This window comes from Erythranthe guttata, chromosome 11 (assembly GCF_056151865.1).
Source record: "Erythranthe guttata isolate IM_541 chromosome 11, IM_541, whole genome shotgun sequence".
Taxonomy (NCBI): domain Eukaryota; kingdom Viridiplantae; phylum Streptophyta; class Magnoliopsida; order Lamiales; family Phrymaceae; genus Erythranthe; species Erythranthe guttata.
The window spans coordinates 403,911-423,434 of NC_142543.1; the positions used below are offsets into that span (position 1 = coordinate 403,911).

Genomic DNA, 19,524 nt, shown 5'->3' on the forward strand with positions numbered 1-19,524 from the left:
TATTGAATTTGACATCATAAGGGTGGATGTGGAAGGAAAAAACATAATTGAGGGGAGTAAATGTAATTATCCAAATAAGAGTGGTTTTTTCATAAATTGACCATACCTGAGGGGTAGTTGTAATTTACCCTAATAATAATTATGATACACATTTAAATGACGTATTAAGAAATTGAATGGCAAATTTCATATAATCCTTTTCCAGCTGGCCTGTGTGAGTATGACACAAAACACTTACGGTGAGCCAGCGTTTCACAAGAACACTACTCCCACTAAATTACTCGAATAGGAAAAGAAGCTGACTGGTCGAACCGGTAAGCAACCCGAATAAAAAAATTAAACTGTAGTGCAATGTACGTTTGGGTTCCGCCAATCAGCATTCCGGACTCCAAACTCAAATTCAATTACAGTTAAATTTAATGTCAAATCACTAAAAAGAAACAAACGGTAAACTTTTTATTTTATTTTAAGCAAGTTAAATTTGAAAAAGTAAAAAAAATTACCGTATATAGTATTTGTGGGGGATAGAAGCGAAAAGAATTCAAAAAGATTTCAACAGTCTTTCTCTCTTCCCTCCATTCCTCAAACGTCAAAAAAGCCTCTTCCATCTTCCTCTGCGTTTTGCTCTCGAAAATCAACAATGGTGGTTCTGTACGAGGTTCAACCCGATTCGAGATCCGACATCGATACCGAGCTTCCGATTCGGAGAACTAGCGCGAGATTGAAGACGGTCGGAGCTAAAAAATACACTGTTTCTCCAAGCCCTACTAAAAAAAGGAAAGCATCGATTTCCAACAAATCGGGTCGGGTTGAGAAGATAATAAGAACGATCAATACGGACTGCCTTGAGGAGTGTGCCGGAGCTGAAAACTCCGCTGCCGGTTCGGATCCTTCTGAGAAGAGTGATTCGGGTCGGGTGGAGAAGAAACAAAGGATTCGGAAGGTTCAGTTTAAGGAAGATGCTGAGGTGGTTACCAATGGAAGCGAGGCTGCTGTTGCTGATTCAACCGCTTATACGAAGGTTATCGAGACTCTCCGTACTTTCAACAAGCACTATCTCCATTTTATTCAGGTAACGATTTTTACTCGAGTTACAAAATCGAATGGATGATCGACTAATTTTGTCACCGATATATGCGCATTACGAATACAATGTATTGTATAGTTTATAATAGTGCTATCTGATGATATGCATTTTGCTATGAGTTTATAGTTAACCTTAGAGTGTTGATTTAACGGTTTTTACTCTGTTCGGATGTCGATTACTGGAAGAACGATAACACATTTGTTTATGACTCTTAATTGTGATGTAGGAAGAGGAGAATCGATGTGCAAGGCAGAAATCAGAGGAAAAAAAGAACGTGAAAAAGGATTCAAAATCCAAGGTTTGCGATTATCGTATTTCATTATCTAAATTTCTGATGGATTGCTATTTTGTATTTCGTTAACCAAATTATAATCTCAATAAGCTTCATATTACAAGAAATTAAGATGTTTCTAACTTCTGAGCTGAAACACGTGTAGAAAAAGGATAAATCTGAAGATTGTGCTAAAAAGTCTTCCAAGAGACCTGATCTGAAGGCTATAACAGAGGTATATCCCAAGTTATCAATTATGTTTTGTAATTTACAACGATGAAGTACTTATGTGTATTGAGTTGTGACTCATTTTATAATCAAGACTATAGTGCTTGAAGTGTTAGCATTTTTCGCTCACACTTTAAAGTTAAATTTATTGAATTCAGTATTCACAAAGCCATGTTGATAATGCGTGTGACAAGTATTCCTAAATTTAAGCTCAATACTTGTTTATCAACACTTTTTGACTTATATACAAGTCTGACAAAATCACAATTCACATTTAATTTTACAGAACAATTCCAAGTCACAGTTTAACCACTCTGCATTGAATCTACTTTTGTTGTCATCTTCCTGTGTGATGTATTATGCATGAGTGTCTGAATTTCGGTTGTAAAAATGGCAGATGATGAACACTGGAGCTATTTTATACACTGAGAAGATAATTGGAGCCTTTCCAGGTTGGTAGCTTTGAAACTCTGAAATTTTTTGCTGCCATTTTTTTTAGTACGTATAAATTGTTCTAATGTTGTAACTGAAACTGCACCGCGCAAAAACTTTAATCATACAAAGATATTTAGTAGATAACAACATTTGCAATAACAAGCATTCCTGAATGTGGTGGTCGATACGGTATGGTAAGAGTAATGGTGATCAGGTTGGTGCTTGATATATTGAATGGGAAGTAATAGTTAATGAATGACCTTAATTTGCAGTTAATGTTTATTTGAAATTGTACTCGTGCTGATCCTGCTTCTCATTGGATTCATTTTAGAGTTCATGTACTTTCTAGAAATGTCCACATTGAGTTAATGTATATTCTGTTGGTCTGTTTTTCAATTTATATCTAATCCTTCTATAGTTAATCTTTTAAGCAAATAGCAGCGAATTGGAAATAACAGATTTTTCTGATATTTCGGAAAATACGAGAAATATGTTGCATCAAATTTTTGGGAGGATCTGATAACTTTTGGATCTCAAGTAAATTTGAGATAGGAACAGATTCATATCTTAATGTTTGTATTTTAAAAACATAGTTAAATTGACTTGGTAAGGAAGTGCGAAATATGATTGGATATTGATGCATTTGATGTTTGGCAGGTATTGATGTTGGTCATCAGTTCTTTTCAAGGGCTGAGATGGTTGTAGTTGGCTTTCACAACCACTGGCTAAATGGAATTGATTATATTGGGAAAACTGCTAGTGCTGGTCGAAAAACATCAATGGTAAAATTTTAATTTTGGTCAATGTTATATACATCCTCATGCACATGATTCATGTGATTTTATCTTGAAAAATGCCATTGTTCTTAAATGATATTTGCAGAGTTGAAATTTGTATCGGCAATTAGGCAAATGATATGTACACACTTTCCCACAATCTTTTCGTTCGAAGAATTAGCAAGTGTTCTGGATCACCAGTTATTTGGTTTCAAGTTTATTTAGTTTTTCTTCGGACATGCTGCATCTGCATGACATAATTCAATGTGATCTGTTTTGTGTGTATATGTGTATGTTATTAAACTTTGTTAATTCTTGCCTTATTTTAAAACCCAGATCTATTATAATTCCTTATTAATTTCTTCCACCATTGAAATTTGCAGAATTTGACGGGGTACAATCTTCCTCTTGCCATATCTATTGTCTTGTCTGGTCAATATGAGGATGATGTAGACAATTGTGAGGACGTTGTGTACACTGGTCAAGGAGGAAATGACTTGCTTGGAAATAAACGTCAAATCAGTGACCAAGTGTTGAAACGAGGCAATTTGGGACTAAAGGTATGTAAATTTTGCGAACGTTAGTCACCTCTTACCTATTTAAGTTACATATTTTATTTTACAAAGTTGTCGATGTGATGAGTATTCTAATTACAATTTCTTCACTATTAAATCATTCAAGTTTTCTTGAAAAAGAATATCTTTTCTTGAAAACATCTGTGGCTAATTTCTATTTATTGTTAACTCTCCCCCACAGAACTGTATGGAGCAATCTGTGCCTATAAGGGTAGTTCGTGGACATAAATGTGAAAACAGCTACGTCAAGAAGGTGTATACTTATGATGGATTATACATGGTACCTATATTTTAAAGCTAGAAATGAGACTTTTGATGATATAAGCTGGTATGAATGGTGTCTCAATTTTTTCTTTACTTTGCAGGTTGTTAAATATTGGGCTGAAAAGGGTGTGTCGGGGTTTACCGTTTACAAGTTTCGACTTAAGCGGGTCGAAGGGCAACCTTCTATGACAACAAAAGAGGTACTTACCATACTCGGTGCCATTATTTATACATGTCTATCAAACATTGTAAAACCATAATAATATAATCATGTATCTATTTAGTGTTTATCATTGTTAAGTTCAATCGACTAAATTTTAAAGCCCATAATGAAATGCTACTATTTCATTATTGATGTTTACAACCGTTGCAGGTCTGTTTTACTCGAGGTCGTATTCCTAAATCTATATCCGAGATACGAGGGTATGTTTGACAATAATATGTAATGTTATTTAACCTTTTATGTTTCTCATCATCTATGAAGTCATTCTTTTTCTTTTTATTCATAGGATGGTGTGTGAAGATATAACTAGAGGCCTTGAGAGTATTCCAATCCCTGTTACTAATTTGGTTGATGATCCTCCTATTATGCCGCCAGGTATGTTAAGATTATCTGAATCGGTTGTTAAATTAACTCTACAAGTAATAAGAAATTAACATTTATCCTTCACTACTTTTTTTACCGAGGGATTGAATTGAATGTTAATATCAAATAATAGGGGTATGATGCTTTTGAAATTTCCATTTTCGTTGGGATATATGCGCTGCCACTAGTCAACAACATTTCATAAGCTTATAATCCGTTGGATTGATATTCCATTTTGTGTTTTTTATGTTATCATCATTCGTAGTTGCCCTGTGTACACATGTTTTCCCTTTCTTTAATTCAATATATTGATTTTTTTTATGCCAAATTTAGGGTTTATCTATATCAAAGATATGAAGATCAGCAAGAATATTAGTGTTCCTGAAATTGCTCCCTCGGGATGCAAATGTAAGGGCACTTGCACAGATCATACAAGTTGTGCTTGTGCAAAGCTGAATGGTGGTGATTTCCCATATGTGCACCGCGAAGGTGGAAGGTATAACTTAAAGCAAATAAAGTTTTATAGGAGTTCGTCTGTTCGGTTAAATTGATTTTAAACATCTTATAAAAGCTCCTACATAAATTTTTGAAGCTATTGATTGATTTTGTCACGATTTTAGATAATTGTTCGGCTTGAACATTCAAAATTGTGACAAACTAAGTCAAACTTTGTTAGGACTTTATCTGTTAGTTGTTTGATGATTCCAATTTCAAATCCATTTGCCAGATTAGTTGCAGCTAAAGGAGTGGTGTTTGAATGCGGTCCTAATTGTGGGTGTGGACCTAAGTGCGTCAATAGGACCTCCCAAAGCGGGCCTAGGTTTCGTTTGGAGGTTTGTATCGAAAGTCACTAATCTTGCTCTCATTCACTTTGTATAATGTGGAAATGTGCATGTACTTAACAGTATAACTGTTGATATTTACAGATTTTCCGTACACCAAAGAAAGGATGGGGTGTAAGATCTTGGGACTACATACCTTCTGGTTCTCCCATATGTGAATACATTGGACTTCTGAGAAAAACTGATGACCTGGACCCTGCTGCCGATAACAGTTATGTTTTTGACATCGATTGTTTGCAGACAATGAAGGGAATGGATGGACGAGAGGTACATGATCATGCTTTATTTAGTGACAACACTAACTAATTTGGACATAACTTTGAAATTTTCATGCATTTGTTTCGTGTACTTGGAATTAGATGAAACATGCTTCCTTCTTGACCTATCAATGGTTGTGGTACTTTTTCTTGATTAGCTATATTAATAGTTTTGTAAACTCCTCAGAGGCGGCTAAGGGACGTGTCTTTGCCTTCGTACTTGCAAAAAGTCGGTGAAGACGCAACAGAGAGTGTCCCATTTTGCATCGACGCTGGAAAAACGGGCAATTTTGCAAGATTCATCAACCATAGTTGTCAGCCTAATCTTTTCGTCCAATGCATGCTGAACGAGCATCATGATATCAGTCTTGCAAGGATAATGCTAATTGCTGCAGACAATATACCGCCACTCAAGGTTTCTTCTATTTCCTTTCTTTCGTTTATTGCTTAGCATGATTGGTGGTTTTAATATTGGAGATATTAATAATAAATGATACATTTCACTAAACATCATAAGCTTTTGGTTGAGATGGTCATTCAACATTGTATCAGAGCCTGGCCAAATGAAAGGTCCTGAGTTCGAATCCCACCGCCACCCAATTCAAATATTTATACATTTCCCTAACGGTTCGACCCGGACCATGGTCATGTCTAAAATCGTATTTTTGTATCTACACGCGACCATAAGATCACATATTTCACTAACGGTTCGACCCGGACCATGGTCATGTCTAAAATCGTCTTTCTTGATCTACATACGACCATAAGATCACATTCTTGATCAACATAGATTTTAATTTTTTGACTTTTGGTCATGTCTAAAATCGTATTTTTGTATCTACACGCGACCATAAGATCACATATTTCACTAACGGTTCGACCCGGACCATGGTCATGTCTAAAATCGTCTTTCTTGATCTACATACGACCGTAAGATCACATTCTTGCTCAACATGGATTTAATTTTTTGACTTTTTTGTGTGTGCAGGAGCTCACTTATGACTACGGGTACGCTCTGGATAGCGTGATGGATGCTGAAGGGAACGTAAAGCAAATGGCTTGTTATTGTGGTGCAGAAGAGTGTAGAAAGCGGCTCTACTAGAGGTCCATTGTTATTCTTTCTTGATTGCTCATCATATCATTAAACTTCCTCATTATTTTTTGCAAACAATATATATATATATATATATATATATATATATATATATATATATATATATATATATATATATATATATATCCGGTGATCTCCGAAGAGATTTCTGCTGCTAATTCATCTTTTTGCAAGCGCAGTGTGATAGTTTCAATTGTAGATAGAATTGGATTTAGCGTTTTCCTTCTAATCAACAAGCTTATTTTGTTGAAAACAATTCATTTTAACCTTGGCCTGAAATTTTGGTTTCGGGCTGAGCCATTTTAACCGTTTGCCTGAAATCTTTGGTTTCGGGCCGAGCCATTTTAAGCTTATTTCTATCCTTTGTTACCGACGGTTGCATAATTCTCCCTTTTTAAAATTGTATGATTGATGATGCAAGTATTTCAAATTTACTTCACCAAATCAATTCGTATCAACCTAGGGAAGCTTCCCACAAGTATAGTGTTGGGTGAATCTTTTTTTGTCCATTAGTTTGATGGCATGGGCCATAGGTGATGGGTTGGGTCGGGTCAGGCAAGGAAATGTCCCATTTGTGTGTGTGTGTACACTTTATTCTTTGACCCCACCACTAAATTATTGCTAATTTCATTCATAAACTTTCTATTATCAGCAAATTGTCACTTTTTGTACGTTCAATTCCCATTTTTGTCCTAATCCCAAGGTCTTTTGACCCATGAATATTCCATCAGTATATTTAATCCGCATAAACTCGAACACTCATTAAAAAAAAAATGGTTTCTATTGTTATATCTATTTTAAATTTTTTTTTAAAATAATTAGTTGTCGGTATATAAAAAAAAAAAACCACTATTATCATCGGTCTCATTCACCAAGTGGCCCAATGGCGCCAACTTCCTTTCGGCTGGTAGAAAAGCATCAATTTTCGCCGAAAAGGATTATAGCAACGTGTAGCCTGTAGGCGCACTATATAAGAATTAATTTTGCTCCTTCACTAAATAAGAATTTAAAAAAAAAAGAGAGAAAAAAGAGGTGGAAATAGTTCCACTTGGTTAAAGATTTCATCATATTTCAAATCTATTACAACTAAAATATTGTCCTACAAACTGTGGTCCATTTTCATTTTCTGTATCAATGAAAGCACATGACAGCCATGTGCTGATAACTAACACACTTTTGGACTAACCAACACATCCTAATGTTTCATGATCCTTAAATTAACTCTACAATTGTTAAGACATTTATTCTATTACCATTATAAAAAAATAAAAATCAGAAGTACAGCACATTGAGAATATAAATCATCTTTTCTTGAGCATCTACAATTCTCTGTTGCATCTTATCTCAATCACTTGTCTCGAGCATCTGCTTCGCTTACGCGGGAATATCACAGCAACAATTTTCATAATAGTACCGTAAAGTTAACGAGAAGATTGCGAAGAATTGAATATGGAGATACAAATGCAAATTAATAAGCATATCATATTACAAGAATCAATGTTTTGTGTTTCGACATCATCAGAAGAATAAAGGATTAAAACAAGTTATCTCCCCTAACCAAGCTACAATGCTTTCATTAATCATTTTCTTTCTCTCATTATGGGAAGTCAAATAGTTGTTCATAAGCTGCTTCCCCATGTTATATCTGTAGGCTTTTCTTATACCCTCGAACAGGCTAATCTAACTTGAAACTTTAATTATTTTTCAAAAGAAGCGAAAACATAAATATTGTTAGTCGATTTTTTTTTTTTTTTTTTTTGATGTGTTAGCTTGCCATTTTCGAACAAATAATGCCGTTTGTGGATGGTTTTGCCAAGCGAATGTTCAGACTCCTGGTCCGTCCAGGGGCCCCACCTTTGATCGAAGATAAATCCAGCACAAACCTACAAGAAAAGCTCGAGGGAGTTAAAATCCACAAAAAAATGAAAAAACATATATGTTGTATTACGTTTTTTATGTCACATACATATTTGTAGCTGATTTTTCTTCTTCTGTGGCGATATAGTTTATCAGGATTTTCTGTTCAATTTTCGAAACTGTATGTTCCACAGGCATGTGAAACAACTCCGGCACTGTATTGAAAAAATAGAGGTCAGTTTTGAATAAATGGTAAATGTTAAGTGCATTATTTCTCAAACAAACTGACCTGATATCTTGGTATTCTTGTCACAATCACTAAGGCCGAGAAGTTTCTGCAAGATGTAAAAAGAATACGATTTCAGAATTATTCGATTAGATAACATATTCCTATATAAAACGGTAGATTCTTGAAAAATAGTGGGGGGCCATGGCCCCCAATGGCCATATGGATGAAAGAATCAAATCAGGATACCACTGGAGGCAAAGATAACCTTAAGATTCTCATAACACGTCTGCAAGTTATTGTTAACCAAAATATGATCAAAGAGTCCAGATGAGTTTCCTTGCTCGATCTCTGCTTTAGCGTTTCGGAGTCGCTTTTGGATCTGTTCTTCAGTCTCGGTTCCCCTGTGATCAAGGAACGGACTTTTGTAAAATAAGAGGGTATTGAAAAAGGTGACGAGGGGGGTGTAATATGGTGAAGTCTAGCCCACCTTAAGCGAAGGCGTTTCTCAAGCTCCTCAAACGAGGGAGGACATATAAAGATAAAAATGGCTTCAAGAGAACTAGCTCTCACAGATCTTGCCCCTTGAACATCAATGTCAAGGATGCATCTCTACATCGAATTTCCAATTATCATACATAATTTAAAATTTAAATCATGAAAACACAAATCAGAAGGAATTTTTTTTTGTTTTTTTCATGCAAGAATGAATATATTGTATATGTACCTTTCCTCGGTCTGTAACAGCCTCCACAGCTTCTATACTAGTGCCGTATAGATTTCCATGCACAGCTGCAAACTCGAGGAATTTTCCTTCCTTAATATCTCTCTCCATCACACAGCGTTCGGTGAAATGGTAGTGGACCCCGTTTAGCTCATTGTTCCTCGGTGCACGGGTAGTGTGGCTAACTGAAAAACCGAACATGGACGGAAAATCTTCCATCAGTTTGTTGATCAAAGTACCTTTCCCAACTCCAGAAGGACCACTAATAACAATCGGTTTTTCAGCTTCACCGACTACTCCTTTGCTCCAAGCAACCACTTCAGTCCCCAATCTTGTTTTCTGCTCTCGAACAAATGCAGTATCAACCTTAAAAAGAAAACAATATTTTGTTTTTAAACGCAAGACGATGTAATAATTATGGGTTCTGTAGTCATCAAGAGATAAACAAAAACCTCAAGAAACCAAAAGCAATCATCGGAAGTGGAGTTTCCCTTAATAACCAAGATCCGTTCTTCGTCTAAGGCGATAGCCGATTGGCCCTCTGATGGCTTGGGTTTTATCCCCAAAACAGTGGGAATAACCCTACGAACGAGATAATTAAACTGAGTTATCTCGATTTTGAAAACTGCACCATATATCAAGGCACTTAAGATTAAAGACTCACCATTCATTGGTAGATCTATCGAAAATCCGAACTCCAATTGTGGAAGCAGATTCATTTTCGGTTGCACCGATGACATACTGAATAAAATTAAAAAGGTACAAGATTCATTCATAACCAAGTATTCTTCACCTCTAAAAGGAGAAAAAACACATTGGAAGAGAATATAGTTAATTCAGCATAATTGGATCATCATACTGTTTTACTGCAGCCGATATCGATAGCGGTTTCGCAGCTCTTGGAATTTAAGAGAAGCCCATTTGGGGAATTTTCCTGTAGATCATCTGCAAAGAAAGCTGGTGCTTCCCCCTAATCACAACAACCAAACAAAGCCTTAGAACGCACATGAAGCAACCATTTCCATACAAAAAAAATATATTTTAAGAAATCAATTTATTTTTTTGTTTTTTTTCCGAAGAGATCAGAAAATTCAGCTCACCATAGATACAGGTGATCCACTCAACCAAGAATTATCTGTTATAAGAGACAATAGATCAGAATTAAATATATATATATAATTTATGCCCAGATATAACATTGCAAAATAGGTTGGAAAGCAAAACCCCTGTTTCTCTCAATCTTAGAAAAATCGGAACAAATAAATGCACAGCAATTGATCTAATTCAATTAATAAAATAAACATCAGGAAACCGCCACCGTCAACAAAAACCCCAGACCGACGCGCCGCCGCACAATTTGAATATATAAAAAACGACATACAACACATTCAGCAGCTGGCTTCAACGAAGAATTCGAGCACCGCATTTGGTAAAACAGAAGCAAGCATACATTAAAATACAGCATATAAAAAGCCAACCTGAAACCACCGGATCAGACGATTCGTACCTGTTAAATTGCAATTGATACAGAAAAAAAAAAAACAGGGGAGCTTCCTTTAATCGTGCGATGAATATCCTCCTGGAGTTGATTTGTATGCGTTGTATATATAGGGGGGGAAAATGGTGAGTGGAAAACCAAAAAAAATTGACAGCAAAAAGGAAACTTGGGATTGAAAAAGTCAGGAAAATTGAAGAAGAAGAAATTGCGAGAAACCTTGGGAGGCTGAATCTGCCATATTTCAAGCACAGGTTATTATTATTAATACTGTTCACCTGTGTGTGTTTTTTTTGCGTGTGTGACTGTGTGTGAGAGAAAGGGAGAGAGAGAGAGAGAGGGGAAAGAGGTGGCTTCTTGGTCACATTCAGTTCACTAGAACTTGACCGTGTTTTTTTTTTATTTTTTATTTTTTATTTTTCATTGCAATTAAACTTTTAAGTTTTTTTTTGTTTATTATTGTGTTTAATATTTTAGCTATATTGAAGAAATTTATGATAGGATAAAGTTGCATGTAAATAATTAAAGAAAAAACATGAATAAAATGGTAGTTTTACTTTTTTTAATGTGTACATATATAAAAATGTATTTATTATATAAAGAAGTAAATTTTTACCTAAAGGTTGGAGATTTTTGTTTAGATATTTCTATTAAGTACTAGATACTACTAATCTACTATATATATTTAGCAATTAAAATATTAAAAAGAAGTACGATATTACACGAAATCTAGAAGATTATACTAAATCTGACACCGTAAATGATGAACGTGTAAGAAAATTTATAGATAATAAGAGTGGTTGTAATTACTCAAATATTGACATTGTTTTTCTTCATAATGTGACCTTACTTTATAGGGGTATTGCCGTAATTTACCCTTATTTTTATTTTAATTTCTGAAACCGAAACCTATACAAGATACATTTGTCTTGCCGCCATAAGTGTAGTCAAATAAATATGCTACAATGTTAGGTCATAATACAAAGTCTTGGCCCACTATAACAAAATAGTACAAATACACATGACATTCTGGCCATGTAACGTAATTAAGTTGACCAAAATTTAAAATAAAACTGCATAAAATAAAGCTAAAAAAATTATATAAGAATAAAATTCAAATCTCCGAAGTGATTGGTAGTGCTAGATCTAGTTGGAATTAGGAAAGTACAATTTGATTTTTTTTTTTTTAATATAAAATGTCATTATCATAATCTTATGTTGTAATTAATGACCAATTAAAACCGTAAGCCTGCAATAAGGGGTTTACACGATATATCATTGACTCGAATAATAATGAATAATAAATTTGACGTAGTCTATACTTCATTAGAATTTTGACTTTTGGGGTCAACGAATTAAAGGGCTTAAGATTAGTCCATAAGCCTATAAGCTGAAATAGCTTATCAGATGATTTATAATCTTCTAAAATGGTTGATATTTTTTTTAGAAAAATCTTAGGGCATCTCCAATGGAGTAAGCAAATCGGGTCTCCAAATTTTGTTTTGGAGACCCATATGGAGACCTGGTAAAATTTTCGAGTCTCTAAAAAAAAAAAGTTCCACAATGGAGGGCTCTATAATTTTGAGTCTCTAAATTTATTTTACGATTTTTTTTATATAATAATGTGATTAAGGTTTAAATTTTATTCATATGTGAGGTTTTAGATAATTAATTTATATTCCATCAATCATAATTACTTTTAATACACATTTTGATCAAATAAATAAAAAAATCTGAAAAGATATGATATATGTCCAAATATAACAAAAAAAGATATATACACCAATTGATCCATGCCATTAATTATTTTATCTACGTTGCTATAGAAAAATAATTCTAGCTAATGAAATGACAAAATATTAACATAGATATATGTTCAAATATAATGAAAATAATAAATTCATTTTTTCTGAATTATATAAATATAAAATAAGCACCTCTTAAAAACTAAGAAGGAAAAAACAAAAAGAAATAAAAAGCCGTGGGACCCAGCAAATAGAGAGTCTCCAAATGAAATCACATATTTAGGAAAACATTTAGGAATTTGGTGAAAGTCTCTAAATTTGCATACCCACTAGAACCCTTGTTGGTGTTGCTTTTTATTGCAAAAGTTCTATAATTTAGAGCCTAATGGAGTATGGAGCCTCCATTGGGGATGCCCTTAGAAATTCAAAAAAGATGAAGAGAAATAACATATTTTTTTAATTATTCAAGTACTTAAAAAATAATTGTTAAAATAAATTGTAATAATTTATAGCTCTTAAAATAATTGAATAGAGTAGAGAGCTCCTGACAGAGACCATTTTCACTCTTAGGACTTTTAATTTCCAAACACCAATTACCTAGAAGAATAAAAGAATTTTCACCCTTTGGGCTTTTAATTTCCAAACCCCAATTACTGGCCCAAAAGAACAAAAGAAACAAGTTTCGTCGGTTTGGACTCGGTTTAGTTATATGCAATTTTCTTTTATGCTATTCTTTTTTTGAAGTGGTCGATAAAATTGTTATATGTACTTAATCAAATGTTCAAGATCAAGTGGATTTACATTTCAAATTTATAGGAATATTAATGATGATTCTGAAACTTAAACATCACAGTTAATATATTTTAATATATTTAGGTACATATGTTTTTGCCGACATCAAAGCCACTTAGTATTTAGTATGAAATATACACACATGATGCGTTATTGTTTCCGTAATCCGATCTTATATAAAGTTGGGAAGTACTTTAAACACGGAAATAAACACACATGATGGTCTATCACTCGAGCTTTAGACTCTTTGATTAATTAATTGTCGGATACTTACAAATGAATGAGTCTATCTTTATTTATATAACTTCACATCTTCAATGGATATTGGTAATCATCTTGATCTAAAGGCTACGATTAGCTTCTACGGTCTCCAAGCAAATATATATAAAAGACGATCCTTTAAGAATCTCTACACTAATAGGATGATTCTAGAATATCTCTACGATCTCCTACCAAATATATGCAATAATAATATCGTTCATAGAGTTGATGTGTAGTACTCGTTTATTTAACATGTTTGACATGTTTGCAGAACCATGACTACTTACACAAGAGAATTTTCGTGTTAGTGAAGGAGTCTTTTGTTGGTTTACTAAGGATCGACTGGCAACTGCGTAATCAAAGAGAAACATAAGATTAAGAGTTCTAATTAAGGTTGATTTGCAACAAAATGTAGATTTTGGTCCTTTTTTTGTTGTTATTAATTTAATCAACTGTAGTTATAAGAGCAACTTCAATGGAGTTATCAAATAGACATGTAACCACCACTTGCATATTATAAAATAGAAATTTTCAACTCCAATGGAGTTATCAAATGAGGGTTCTATTTTGATAATTGACCTCATGACATGTAAATATACTTGCTGGAAATTGAGTTATAAAAAACGTAACCTCCTAAACATACAATCACAAGGTGACATGTGGCAATTTCAAATAAAATCACCCATAAACTTCCAATTAATAATTAATTTGATAAACATGGTTGGAGTAGATAATTTTAAATCAATATTAAAATATTATTTCAAATATGAAATAAATATTTGACAACTCAATTTTTACCTGACCAAATTCGAACACATGTATGTAGGGGTGTGAACGAGCCGAGCTCGAGCCGAGCTCGCCTCTTTTGGCTGGCTCGAGCTCGAGCTCGAGTCTATTTTGTCGAGCTCGAGCTCGTCGAGTTCTTCTTTTTTTGGCTCGAGCTCGAGCTCGTGTTAATATTGTCGAGCTCGAGCTCGAGCCCAATCTCTTTTTTTTTTTTAAATATTTTTTAATTATTATTTTATTATTAAAAATTATTTAAAAAAAATACAAAATAAAAACTAAATTGTGATTATGTATTTTTTTAATATTTGTATTTATTTCTATAATATTTTATATTATTATACATTATTTAAATAAAAATAACATATAAAAAATAAAAAAAAATAAAAAAAAATAATAATAATTCCGGCTCGCGAGCCGGCTCGCGAGCTGATGAACAACTAAAATCCGGCTCGAGCTCGGCTCGTCAGAAAGCTCGAGCTCGAAAACCTCGAGTCCGAGTTCGAGCTTTTTACGAGCCGGCTCGTCGAGCTCACGAGTCGGCTCGGCTCGTTTACCACCCCTACATGTATGTGCCAACATTATAATTAGTCAAATATGTGATTTTACAAATTATGGACTGAGAATTACAAAGCCTGAAGTGAAAATTCGGCCCATATAAATGGACAATTTGTAAACCACCATTTTTCATTTTTATTTATATTAAAAAAATCATTTTATCATAATAAAATCACGTCCGGATAGTAGAAAAATATTATTTAATTAAACCTCTATAAATTAATATAATTGGGAGCAGCAAAATTCTATTAATTTAGTGAAATATTAAATTATCGAACTAATAAGTTAGTATATTCTTACTAAGTTAAGACTAGAATAATTATTATTTAAACTAGCTCATTAATTTATCGAGATTATACTGTATACGAAATAAATTTTATTAATTTATCGAATATGACCATAATATGGGCTGTTAGGTATTTTACTAGACATGAAATATGGAAGCTTCTGTTTGGAATTCTCGACAACTACAATTCATCAATAGATTGAAAATAAAATAAATTCAAATAGAAGTATCTTCTGACATTTCTTGTTACAAAGAAACAACAACAATAATAATAAGGGTAAATTACAATCATCTCCTTATGTATGGTTAAATTACGAAAACCCCTCTCATGTTTGGGTAATTACAACTACCCACCTCAACTATAAATCTTTTTACACATTCGCCATTGCAGTTTCAAATTTAGTGGAATCTTCGAGATTATATGGAATATTATCACTTTTGTACCCGTTTTATCCCATTCGAACTCTACATTTTGAAACAAAATAATCATCATATGTATTTTTTGGCTTGTATATATCAGATTGTAGTGCATCAGAAACTATATTTATACGCAAAACGAGTACAAACTAGAGCATATTCCACGAAAATTTAGATGAATACGTTGAATTTGACACCATAAGGGTGTAAATGTAAGAAAAAAATCATAGTTGAGGGGTAGATATAATTATCCAAACAAGAGGGGGTTTTTCGTAAATTGACCATACCTCAGGGGTGGTTGTAAGAATAAAAACTTTTGAAGAACAGTAGATTGGCGGGGTAGGAGGAAAGTCACTAAGAAACGTCAATTTTGAAGCTTCCCATTCTCAACGTTTTCTTCAATTCCAAACATTTTTCCCATTTGGTTGGCGCATTTTTTTTCTTCTTAATTCCGTATTTTCCTCAGCTAATTTTTCTAGAAAAGACTACACAAAATTGAAGAAAGAAACCCACTTCTTTTCTTAGTTTATTCCGCCTCTGTTTTGTAAGCTGAAATTTCTTAGTCAATGATTTCAATTTCCCAAATTTCCTAACTGGGGTTTTTGAAGCTCGATGTTTCAATTTTACCTTTTGTTAAACTACCACATTTTTCCTGCAATTTACAAACCCAATTTGCTGAAAAATCCGCTGAAAATTGAAGCTCTATTCTGTTGATTTATCAGTTGGTTGATCTGTTTTATTTTATTTGATTTTATTTGATTTTGTGTTAATCTGAAATTGAAAAGCCCTTTCTCAAATGGGTAATTGCTGTACAGTACCAAAAACCTCCGACGAGAAAAATAGTAATAAACCAAACCCCTTTGTTGCTAATTCCGATGGCCACAAAATTCCAAAAGGTGGGTACAAAAAATCGTATGTATTGAACAATCCAACTGGGCATAACATCGAACACTTTTACGAACTCGGACGAGAACTCGGCCGAGGTGAATTCGGCATCACGCACTTGTGTACCGATAAAACCAACGGTGAAGTTTTCGCTTGTAAGTCGATTACGAAGAAGAAGTTGAAAACTAGAATCGATATCGAAGATGTTAGGAGGGAAGTCGAGATCATGAGGCGTTTGCCTAAGCACCCGAATATCGTAAGCTTGAAGGACACGTACGAAGACGATAGTGCGGTTCATTTGGTTATGGAGTTGTGTGAGGGTGGTGAATTGTTCGATCGAATTGTTGCTAGAGGGCATTATACCGAAAGGGCCGCTGCAGCTGTGACTCGAACGATTGTCGAAGTTATTGTGGTTAGTGTGTGTGTGTGTGTTTATATGGTCTCGGAACTTTTATGCTCCTTTTGAAGTTAATGTTTATTAGCTTTCATTACTTTCTACGTTTGCAAGGTGCCATCTGCATTATTTGTAAGGAATTATTGAAGAAACTCCGATTTCCGTTTTTACCCATGATTTGTTTCCGTCGGGTGAGAAATCTCACGCAAACCGTTGTATTTTTTATCTTCTCTGCAGAATTGCCATAATCACGGGGTCATTCATCGTGATCTGAAACCGGAGAATTTCTTGTTTGCGAATAATAAGGAAACGTCGCCACTAAAGGCTATTGATTTTGGACTGTCGGTTTTCTTCAAGCCTGGTAAACGCAATGCCGTTTATTATTTGCTTCCAACCATTTCGTGGCTGAATCTTTCGTTTCATAACTGTTCCGTTTTGTAATTTTACTACAGGCGAGAGATTTGACGAGATAGTCGGAAGCCCTTATTACATGGCGCCCGAAGTTCTGAGAAGAAACTACGGCCCGGAAATCGACGTGTGGAGTGCTGGAGTAATTCTCTACATATTACTTTCTGGCTTCCCGCCTTTTTGGGCTGGTAATTAAAAGTTTAACTAAAATGCCGATAAAAATGTGCGAAGTTTGAAAACTAAAATGAAGGTGTCGAATAACTCGCAGAAACCGAACAAGGAGTTGCTGAATCAATTATTCGTTCGGTTGTGGACTTTAAACGAGACCCTTGGCCTAAAGTTTCTGATAAAGCAAAGGATCTTGTCAAGAAGATGCTCAATCCCGACACCAAACAACGACTTACAGCACAAGAAGTTTTAGGTATATATAACATAAAAACTTATCATTTTCGCTGCATCAAATTATACGAACATTCTTGAAAAATATAGTTTCCGGGCTTTTGTAGATCATCCTTGGTTACAAAATGCGAAGAGTGCTCCGAATGTATCTTTGGGTGAATCCGTGATAGCTAGGCTTAAGCAATTTACGATGATGAATAAGTTGAAGAAACGAGCTCTAAGGGTAAAGATCTTGATTTATAAATGAAATATAAATTAGCAATTCTTTTTGTTGCTGAATTGATTTTTTTTTTTTTTTTCGTTCGAAAATGTTAGGTAATTGCCGAGCATTTGTCGGTGGAGGAAGTTGCGGGTATAAAGGAAGGGTTTCAATTGATGGATATAAACAACAAGGGCAAGATTGACATTAATGAGTTGAGAACCGGTTTATTTAAGCTTGGTCATCATATTCCCGAAGCTGATCTTCTAGTTCTTATGGAAGCAGTAAGTGCCTTTCTTTTTCTAACCCGATTTATCGGTTCTCGATTAACCCGATTTCTACCTTTGGTTCGTAGGTTTAGGTAAAACCAAGTTCAATTTTTTTAATTTTTTTTTTGAAAATGCAGGGTGATGTAGATAAGGATGGGTATCTTGACTGTGGAGAGTTTGTTGCAATTTCCGTACACCTAAGAAAGATGGGCAACGACGACAATATGCAAAAAGCATTTGAATTTTTCGATAGAAACGAAACAGGTTATATAGAGATTGAAGAGCTGAGAGATGCCTTTGCTGACGAGGCAGAGGCTACTACCGAAGAGGCTATAATTGCCATTATGCAAGACGTAGACACGGACAAGGTTAACACATTTCCGAGTCCGAATTTAAACATTTTCTTATCAAGTTGTCGTAAAATTTGAAAATTGGTTAATAATTTGTGCAGGATGGGAGAATAAGTTACGAGGAGTTTGCTGCGATGATGAAAGCGGGGACGGATTGGAGAAAAGCATCGAGACAATACTCGCGAGAAAGGTACAACACTCTTAGCTTGAAGTTGATGGAGAATGGCTCGTTACAGAAGGACCAGTGACAAATCTATATATATATAACTTAAGTTCGACGATTAATTTTCGTTTTCCGGTTTCTAATTTCTATCGGTTTTTGTTATATTTAGGTCATATATACTTGTGTGTGTGTGTGTGTGTGTGTGTGTTTATTCTTATGATTTGTATGTTTATGGGTTGCCATTGTTTTGAAGGGGCTGTAAATTTTTATATTAATTGTGAATTTTTATATATGCTGCTGAAGCAAATACAGTTGAAGTTTCTGTTGTTCAAACCTCATTTATTTTTCAATAATGTTTCTAACTTAAATCATAATTATAATCATGATCATTATCATGATACTTGTCATAATCTTACTCTTAATCTTGAAACCAATATTAATAATAATCCTAATTCTAATCCCAATTTTAATTATAATCATGATTTTAATCCTAATAGTAATCTTAATCCTAATTCTAATCTTGATATATTCCAGTAGATGATATTTGTGTGACGTGGACAAATTTTGTGCGTCAGTTTGATACAGCCTAAATTGGGAAAAAGCCCTCCAAGAAAATGCCGCCACAATATATATATAATAATTGATTTTGGAAAAAATACAGTTTTCATCCCTCAATGTTACACTAATTTCATATTTGGCCCCCTATGTTTACAAAAAATACATTTGGCCCCATGTTTCAAAAATTCAACATTTGTAGTCCATTCCATCAATTTTTCGTTAAAACTAACAGAATCAAGTGTGTGCCCATTATTTCCTTAACCGACGGACTAATGGTAAACTGACGAAAATGACAAAATCAGTTAAATTATTGAAACATG

General features: G+C 34.1%; 3 protein-coding genes across 3 annotated transcripts; 2 read left to right on the forward strand and 1 right to left on the reverse strand.

Annotated features, from left to right (window-relative positions):
• Nucleotides 1-470: 470 nt before the first annotated feature.
• SUVH4 (histone-lysine N-methyltransferase, H3 lysine-9 specific SUVH4-like protein) lies at nt 471-6,507 on the forward strand. The gene is made up of 15 exons (XM_013001971.2): nt 471-1,072; nt 1,314-1,385; nt 1,525-1,593; nt 1,984-2,038; nt 2,679-2,803; nt 3,181-3,357; nt 3,554-3,652; nt 3,738-3,836; nt 4,010-4,059; nt 4,146-4,234; nt 4,556-4,718; nt 4,950-5,055; nt 5,149-5,331; nt 5,509-5,736; nt 6,310-6,507. Exons 1-15 carry the CDS (start codon nt 641-643, stop codon nt 6,421-6,423), a joined length of 2,061 nt encoding a protein of 686 aa, XP_012857425.2. The 5' UTR covers nt 471-640; the 3' UTR covers nt 6,424-6,507.
• A 1,371-nt stretch (nt 6,508-7,878) lies between these two features.
• On the reverse strand, nt 7,879-10,854 carry LOC105976712 (guanylate kinase 2). Its single transcript, XM_013001974.2, has 11 exons — nt 10,721-10,854; nt 10,343-10,377; nt 10,102-10,212; nt 9,907-9,983; nt 9,695-9,824; nt 9,246-9,608; nt 9,009-9,130; nt 8,787-8,922; nt 8,582-8,627; nt 8,402-8,507; nt 7,879-8,318 (listed from the first exon to the last, which is right to left on the reverse strand). Exons 2-11 carry the CDS (start codon nt 10,343-10,345, stop codon nt 8,201-8,203), a joined length of 1,212 nt encoding a protein of 403 aa, XP_012857428.2. The 5' UTR covers nt 10,346-10,377; nt 10,721-10,854; the 3' UTR covers nt 7,879-8,200.
• A 5,056-nt stretch (nt 10,855-15,910) lies between these two features.
• LOC105976773 (calcium-dependent protein kinase 32) lies at nt 15,911-18,979 on the forward strand. Its single transcript, XM_013002039.2, has 8 exons — nt 15,911-16,876; nt 17,096-17,219; nt 17,311-17,454; nt 17,535-17,687; nt 17,773-17,888; nt 17,981-18,148; nt 18,271-18,501; nt 18,585-18,979. Exons 1-8 carry the CDS (start codon nt 16,376-16,378, stop codon nt 18,729-18,731), a joined length of 1,584 nt encoding a protein of 527 aa, XP_012857493.1. The 5' UTR covers nt 15,911-16,375; the 3' UTR covers nt 18,732-18,979.
• The last annotated feature ends 545 nt before the right edge of the window (nt 18,980-19,524 follow it).